The 8789-nt window shown below is 44.5% G+C and overlaps 2 protein-coding genes across 2 annotated transcripts in view; one reads left to right on the forward strand and one right to left on the reverse strand.

The window, feature by feature from the left end:
- Positions 1-1925: 1925 nt before the first annotated feature.
- On the forward strand, positions 1926-3051 carry LOC119583323. The gene is made up of 3 exons (XM_037931795.1): positions 1926-2286; positions 2501-2662; positions 2909-3051. The coding sequence occupies exons 1-3, from the start codon at positions 1926-1928 to the stop codon at positions 3049-3051; spliced, it is 666 nt and encodes a 221-aa protein (XP_037787723.1).
- Positions 3052-3524: 473 nt separating this feature from the next.
- The window catches only part of LOC119583325, a 9378-nt gene continuing 4113 nt past the window's right edge, over positions 3525-8789 (reverse strand). Inside the window, exons 4-7 of the mRNA XM_037931796.1 lie at positions 5353-5387; positions 4278-4635; positions 3902-4063; positions 3525-3631 (exon numbers count right to left, since the gene is read on the reverse strand). Coding sequence (XP_037787724.1) covers positions 3525-3631; positions 3902-4063; positions 4278-4635; positions 5353-5387 — 662 coding nt within the window. The remainder of the gene's footprint in view (positions 3632-3901; positions 4064-4277; positions 4636-5352; positions 5388-8789) is intronic.

Here is an 8789-nt window from a genome sequence, read left to right on the forward strand (position 1 = left end):
GTTAACCGTCCCAGTGTGTGGGCGGGGGTTTTCCCGCCAGAATTCCCCGTAGATCCAGCGAACCAGACCTTTTCCCCAGGTACCAGTGCCCCCGAAGCTGGCTGGCGGACGCCGCAGATCCGGTCAACTCCAGGAGTCGTAGCGCAGTATCACGCCCGAGATGCCCCCCGCCCCCACGCCCCTAGTCGGATGAAAATTACGAGGACGTGTGGAGCGAGAAGGACCGGACGAGATCTGGAGGGGGGGGGCGTGGGCGAGGAGCCGCCGAGTTAGGCCCGGGCCCGGATACAGGGGGTCAGGACGAACCGAAGTAAGGAGGTCCCGTGCGAGATTTCGAGGACGTGGAACATCGAGAACGGACAGATTACACCAAGGACCCGGAGGATGACGACGAGGGACGAGCAGCCACGAAAAGGGACAAAGGGAAAAGACGAAAACGAGACGACCACCAAGTTAGGTACCCTTGAAAGGGGTCGAGGGCGAGGCGGAGTAGGGGGCCGAGCAATATAAGATGTGGTAATTTATTTCTGTTAAGGATGTGGAAATTCTATTTCGGTTACCCGGGACCCCGGGCTGTTTTTTCCCCGGGATCCAAAAAAGTCCCAAATAAAAAACCACCCGCCCCCGCGAGGGGGGAGGTCACATTTTTTATCTGACCCATTTGACGGGGGTTCGGCAAGCTACCCCCGCGCTAAGGTAGCTCCGCCCCCTTCCGGGCAGCGACCCTGACCTCCGCGCGGCCCGATTAAAAGAAGTTTTGTGTGTTTTTTACGCGTGGTATAAAACCCCAGAAATAAAGAGTCAAGAAGGGGTAGCAAGTATAACTACCCCTGTTCACCATTGTACTAAGCTGAAAGCCTTTTATAGAGAGAGAGAGAGACATACACATAAAGTCTGTGTTCGCAAATATCATATATAAAAAAGAGAATGTCTATTGGATAATAGTATAGTCCACAAAGGGGCTTTAAAACTACGCCCCTGTTACGGGTTCCTACCCTGAATCCAAATTAAAACAAAATATCGGCAGAAGATTCCAACAAGAACGTCAAAATTTATACACTAACAGAAGTAATAAGATGCAATAAAGAAAATGTTTCCCAGTGAAAGGGGCAGTTTAAACCTGGCAGCACTAAGAAGGGATTTTTTTTCCCCCCGGAAGCTTCTTGCCCCCCCGCGAAGGAATGGGGGACAGTTAGTTTAAGATGGATAAATGTCAGCCCAAAAGCTAATCTTTAAAAATTACAATGTTAAAATTTTTATATTTTTCGAAAAGAAATAATCCCTGAGAAAAAATCCGTTGATGTTCAAATGTGGAGTTTTTATTGGGTTTTTTATAAAATATTTAAGCGTGGGCAATCGAGGGAAAGCGACCACACACAGACACACATACGCGCGCACACAACACACACACACACACACACACCAACACACACACACACAACACACACGCACGCCACAACACACCCCACACACACACCCCCAACACACACACAATAGCACAAACCACACACACACCACACCACACACCAACAACATTACGCACAACCACACACACACAAAACACACACACACACACCACACACACACCACAACACACACACACAACACAATCACACACAAACACACAAACGGATAGGCACTGTATGAGATAATTAAAAGTTTATTATTTTTTTAGCGATACAAAAACTTTGCAAACATTTTGGGTTATTTTTTACCAAGAATATACAATTTTGTACATTTATGAAAACCCGTTTTTCGCCTTCCTTATTTTTCATGTTTTTAGATTAACAACACAGATATAAGCCTTACTAATTTTTATGTATAATCATACTGCAAAAATTAATTTTTTTAAAGGAATGAAAGCGAAGGATAAAAATTAGTCTTCAAAATCCATCCTTAAATTAAGTCCGTTTCTCTGGTCCGTTATGCAGAGCAATGCGCGTATATGTTTGTTTGTACGTGAGTTTGTGTTGCTGGGAGGAGGCCTGAGTCAGAGCGAGGAGGAGATGGCACTCAGTACCATGAAGCCGGGCGGGAAAGCTGTTCTAGTGCCACTGTCGTTGGCACTGTTGGTTGTGAGGGCGGACATAGATATTAACAACTTCATTACCAGCCTGAATCATCTCCGCACGACCATGGAAGAGTACGTTGGATGCGACCAGAGGATGGAGAAACTGTGGGAGGACATCATGACTCGTAACAAGATGTTTAATCACCTTAATGAAAGGCTGCTCAGTAAGATGGACCAGCTAGCCAAGATTAGGGAGAGGGATGAAATCCAGAGCGGTGAGACAATTGAAAATCAGCGTTATATTTGGTGAATGATTACTTTTAGTCGTATACCTATGCGCGCAGAATGTGAACAGATGACACATGATTTCTTAGAATTCTACAGTTCGATGACACAGACCCCGCCCTCCCTTTTTCCATGAGCAGAGTCACGCAACTCATTCGGCCGAATCGGTAATTTCCACTTTATCACCTCTTCCCCTTTCCGCAGAATGCAAGCCTCCCTTTCAAGTATTCAGGGGATACTGCCTCCTGCTCAACACAGTAAGCTCGTTAGATTGGGCACAGGCAAGGTTCGTTTGCTGGGTCAAGGGCGGTGACCTCGCCTATCCCTGGAGCCTTCAGGACCTCAAGGATTTCCTTCCCAAAACAGGTAACTGAACATGCACGCTGTATTACGTTAAGTTTAGGTATGCCTTTGAGTGAGTGCATAGTAACGCATGTTTTCTAAATTAGTTATATGTATTACTATTTTCCTCTTGTCGTCTATGTCAGTCGGCCTTGTGTGTGTGTGTGTATGGCCTATATATTTTTTCCAGGGAATTTGCGCAAAAGTTATATAAAACAAAATAAAAAAGACCCAGATACACAGGAAATAATACAAGAGAAAATACCACAGAGCTTGTACAAATGCTAAGAAACCGCAGAATCCACCGCCCTTCGTGGCTCCGAGAAACGCCAAATAAGCCAGGGTCGCCGGGAATCGCGAGCCCCATGCTAGGAACTTGGGCCATAGGATCTGGTGTTACTGCATGCTGTTAGTATTCAGATTGCCAAAGACCTCTTATGTAAATGCACAAATGCAGCAGTGTAAATATATATGTGTATGTATGTATGTATGTATGTATGTATATATGTATGTATGTATGCATGTATCTATATAGATATAAATATACATATATATATACACACACACACACACACACACACACACACACACACACACGCATACACACACACACACACACACACACACACACATAATATATACTATATAATATAATATAATATAATATCATATGTGTGTGAGTGTGTGTAGTCGTGTGTGTATGCGTGTGTGTTTAGGGGTAGCTGTGTGGTATGCGGTGTATCTTGTTATATATATATCGTATATTTAAACTATCTAGAACATGCATACATACAACATATATACATACATACATACAACACATACACACACATATATATTACACTGCTGCATTTGTGCATTTACATAAAGGTCTTTGCAATTGATACTAACAGCATGCAGTTAACCCAGATCCTATGGCCAAGTTCCTAGCATGGGTCGCGATTCCGGCGACTGGCTTATTTGGCGTTTCTCGGGAGCCGAGGGTGGTGGATTCTGCGGTTTTTAGCATTGTACAAGCTCTGTGGTATTTCTCTTGTATTATTTCTGTGTATCTGGGTTTTTTATTTGTTTTATATATAACTTTTGCGCAAATTCCTGGAAAAAAATATATAGGCCATACACACACACACACAAGGCCGACTGACATAGACGACAAGAGGAAAATAGTAATACATATAACAAATTTTAGAAAACATGCGTTACTATGCACTCACTCAAAGGCATACCTAAACTTAACGTAATACAGCGTGCATGTTCAGTTACCTGTTTTGGGAAGGAAATCCTTGAGGTCCTGAAGGCTCCAGGGATAGGCGAGGTCACCGCCCTTGACCCAGCAAACGAACCTTGCCTGTGCCCAATCTAACGAGCTTACTGTGTTGAGCAGGAGGCAGTATCCCCTGAATACTTGAAAGGGAGGCTTGCATTCTGCGGAAAGGGGAAGAGGTGATAAAGTGGAAATTACCGATTCGGCCGAATGAGTTGCGTGACTCTGCTCATGGAAAAAGGGAGGGCGGGGTCTGTGTCATCGAACTGTAGAATTCTAAGAAATCATGTGTCATCTGTTCACATTCTGCGCGCATAGGTATACGACTAAAAGTAATCATTCACCAAATATAACGCTGATTTTCAATTGTCTCACCGCTCTGGATTTCATCCCTCTCCCTAATCTTGGCTAGCTGGTCCATCTTACTGAGCAGCCTTTCATTAAGGTGATTAAACATCTTGTTACGAGTCATGATGTCCTCCCACAGTTTCTCCATCCTCTGGTCGCATCCAACGTACTCTTCCATGGTCGTGCGGAGATGATTCAGGCTGGTAATGAAGTTGTTAATATCTATGTCCGCCCTCACAACCAACAGTGCCAACGACAGTGGCACTAGAACAGCTTTCCCGCCCGGCTTCATGGTACTGAGTGCCATCTCCTCCTCGCTCTGACTCAGGCCTCCTCCCAGCAACACAAACTCACGTACAAACAAACATATACGCGCATTGTCACTCTGCATAACAAGGACACAGAGCAACGGAGCTTAACTTAATGGATGGAGTTAGAAGACTAATGTTATCCTTCAGCTTATCATTCCTTTAAGAAAATTAAATTTGCAGTATGATGTATCACAGTGCAAAATTAGTAAAGTGCTTATATCTGTGTTGTTAATCTAAAAACATGAAAAATAAGTGAAGGCGAAGAACAGGTTGTTCATCAATGGTACAGAATTGTATATTCTTGGATAAAAAAATAACCCTATAATGTTATGCAAAGTTATTTGTATCGCTAACAAATAATGATACTTTTAATTATCTCATACGAGTGCCTATGCCGTTTGTGTGATTGTGTGTGATGTGTGTGTGTGTGTGTGTGTGTGTGTGTGTGTGTGTGTGTGTGTGTGTGTGTGTGTGTGTGTGTGTGTGTGTGTGCGTATTGTGTGTGTGTGTGTGTGTGTGTGTGTGTGTGTGTGTGTGTGCGTGCGTGTGTGTGTGTGTGTGTGTGTGTGTGTGTGTGTGCGCGCGTATGTGTGTCTGTGTGTGGTCGCTTTCCCTCAAGATTGTCACGCATTCAATACTTTATATAAAACAAATAACAAACTCCACACTTGAACATCAACGGATTTTTATCTCAAGGGGATTATTTGCATTTCTGACAAATATAGAAATTTTAACAATTGTAATTTATTAAGATTAGCTGTTGGCTTGACATTTATCCATCTTAAACTAACTGTAACCCATTCCTTGCGCGGTGCAGAGAAGCTTCCTGGGGGAAAAAATGCCTATCTTAGTGCTGCCAGGATTAAACTGTCCCTTTTCACTAGGTATACATATTCTTGATATTGCATCTTATTACGTGTCTGTTAGTGGTATAGAATTTGACGTGTCTTGGTATGGAATCTTACATGCCTGATATTTTGTTTTAACTTTGGATTCATGGTAGGAAGCCGTAACAGGGGCGTAGATTTAAAGCACCTTTGTGGACTATACTATTATGCCAAATATGACATTCTCTTCTTAGTATATGTATATATATGCGAACACAGACATTTATGTGTATGTCTCTCTCTCTCTCTATAAAAGGCTCTCATGCTTAGTACAATGGTGAACAGAGGGTAGTTATACTTGCTACCGCCTTCTTGACTCTTTATTTCTGAGAGTTGATACCACGCAGTATAAAACACACAAGACATGTCTAGTTATAATCGGGCCGCGCGGAGGTCACGGTCAGCTGCCCGGAGAGAGGGCGGAGCTGACCTTAGCGCGGTGGTAGCTTAGCACGAACTCCCGGTCAAATGAGGTCAGATATAAAATGTGACCTCCGCCCTCGCTGAGCGGGTGGTTCTTATTTGGGACATTTGGATCCACGTGGAAAACAGCCACGTGGTCCACTGGTAACCGAAATAGAATTATCCACATCCTGTAACAGAAATAGAATTATCCACATCTTATATTGCTCGGCCACCTACTCGCGCCTCGCCCTCGAGGCGCCTTCAAGGGTGACCTAACTTGGCTGGTCGTCTCGTTCTCGTGCGTTGTCCTGGTGCCTTTTCGTGGCTGCTCGTCCCTGTCGTCGTCATCCTCCTGGTCCTTGGTGTAATCTGTCCGTTCTCGATGTTCACACGTCCTCGAAAGTCTCGCACAGGACCTCCTTGACTTCGGATTCGTCCTGACCTCCTCGTAGTCCTGGCCCAGGCCTAACTCGGCGGCGTCCTCGTCCACACGTCCTCACAGATCTCGTCCAGGTCCTTCTCGCGTCCACACGTCCTCGTAATCTTCATCCAGATCTACGGGCGTCGGGGCAGGGGCGGCATCTCGGGGCTGCTGATATCTGCGCTACGAGCTCCTGGAGTTGACCGGATCTGCAGGCGTCCGCCAGGCACAGCATTCTGGGGCGACTGGTACCTGCGGCAAAGGTGCTGGTTCGCTGGATCTACGGGGATTCTGGCAGGCAACGCCCGTCCACTACACTGGGACGGCTTAACACCTTTTCTGACGAAAATCCTGGTCCGTGGGCCTATGGCGATCTTCGATGACGTCCTTCTCACAGCATCCTAAGGGTCCTCCTTCGGTGCCGTGTCGGTCCGACTGCAATATAAAGTCGGGGAGCCAGATCATACACGTAAGGGCCAGAGTAAGAGAAAAAGAAAGGCAACAGAGAAGATGGGGTGGTATTACCACTAGCGGTTATTCATAACAATTTACGGTTTTTAATGTTGGTTTTTAACTTATTTTCGTCTTTTTTTCATTTTGTGTTTTATTTTCACAAAGGTAAAGAAGAAAATAGAAGAGGGAGATGTCAGTAGCGGTCCGCATAGACCTATTTGAACTACCAACCATCTCTGATAGATATGAGAATAGATAAGGGAACGACATCGGCGATCCGCGAAGATCTATTTGAACCATAGTCGTCACACAGATAAGAAATAGATGTAACTTGTACTTTATGTACGAACCACTCGTCACGACGGACAAAATTGCGGGCTAAAGAGATACATAATAAATCTTTACGCCGGCACTAAGACAGCAACCAGCCTTATTAATGAAAAAGGGTCAATGTCTTTTGTCCTGCGTTTGTGAGTGAGGTGAAGGTGTGTGTGTATGCGTGTGTGAGTGACAGCTAGCGTTAATGAGAGGGAAGGCGAGTGACCTCACACAGAGAATGAATCACAAACACGAATATTAATGTTCACTATAACAAAACTGAAGTAAATTAGCAATGCTAGCTATTTAAGATTATTTCAACTACCACATTGAATTCAACATATAATGATATGCGACAGAATGTACGCATGAATGAATGGTGACATGAAAAAATATTCGCCAATTTTTTATCAAGCAAATCTTTTCGGGGTCAGGTACATGTCTAGCTTTGCACGTCAGACTTCAATAAAACTCAATAACGGGGGGATCCTATACCCAAATGCCGTATATGACTGAAGCGACTTGAGCCAGGCATATAATAACCCTGCTCTCTTCTGCGTATCTGTAATGGGCGCTCGCAAAATTCCCGAAGGATATATAATTCACGAATCACACAAACGCTTGGGGGGTACCCAAAACATGCAAGCGACTTGAGGAGGGTGAGAAAGGTGTGATTAATAAGCGAATAATGATTCTAGCTTAAACCCTAGTCCTACATTAATTAACGGACATAACCGCGGGTCACACTGACTCAAAAGGGAGCCGAACGAACGAATAACTTCAGTTTATTGTACCTACTCTCGAACGACGGAGCGGAGATCTATTAGGCGTTTACGCAACCCCGGGGCAATATCGGGCAATTCTGTGCACTATGATATGAGGGAAGATCCTACGCTATATTCAAACTAATGAATTTTAATGAATTTCCGTTACATACTTCGTTCTAGCGCCGATAGAACGTGTCACCAAAAAGCAATGTAACGATGCTATGGTTAATTCCCAAGGCGTCAACAAAAATAACAACCAAAATACAGGGGTAACCAAGCGGTCATTTGACCTACCCACGCCGCCACCGACCGGGAAAAGAGAAAGTGAGGTCAGGTCAAGACGGGAAAACGACCTTTTCTCTTCCCAAGTGACCGTAAGCGAAAGAAAAGATATGGTCAGGTCGGGGCAAGGGGGAGGAAAAATGAAATGATATTCGTGATAAGATAAAATCACGAACGCGTTAAATTCGTTGCAGATGAAACAATATAAATCTCTAAAAACGAGAGAAAATAATTAATTACTTAACTAACGAACGATATTCATGTTTATTGATCACATACTCGATCGCACGGAAATGCGATCTGAGGTGGAAGAATAGTGGAGAACGTTGCCATTTGCTGTCATTAGCACCTTTTAACCCTATAAAAAACACAACGGCTTAACACATGGGAGAAGAAGGGAAAAGAAATAAGAAAGGGGCCCAAACGTGTACTTACGTGTTTTTTTTGTTTTTTGTTTTTCGACATGTCTTCTAGCGGTCGAGCGGATTTTTCTTCGGGGGTGGTGTGTCCGTGTTGCATGCCAAAAGGATGCAACGGCCCTCGCTGCCACCAGACTATAAAAGGCTATGCGTACTCTAGTACAGTGGCTGACAGGGACGCAAAACACACGTAAAAGGGGTGAATACACGCTACGACGACGCTACGACTTGTCTAAAGGGGTAATCGCGGTATGCGGGTCGCAGCCAGCTCGCCCG

The sequence above is a fragment of the Penaeus monodon genome, chromosome 17 (genome assembly GCF_015228065.2).
Source record: "Penaeus monodon isolate SGIC_2016 chromosome 17, NSTDA_Pmon_1, whole genome shotgun sequence".
In the NCBI taxonomy this organism is placed as follows: domain Eukaryota; kingdom Metazoa; phylum Arthropoda; class Malacostraca; order Decapoda; family Penaeidae; genus Penaeus; species Penaeus monodon.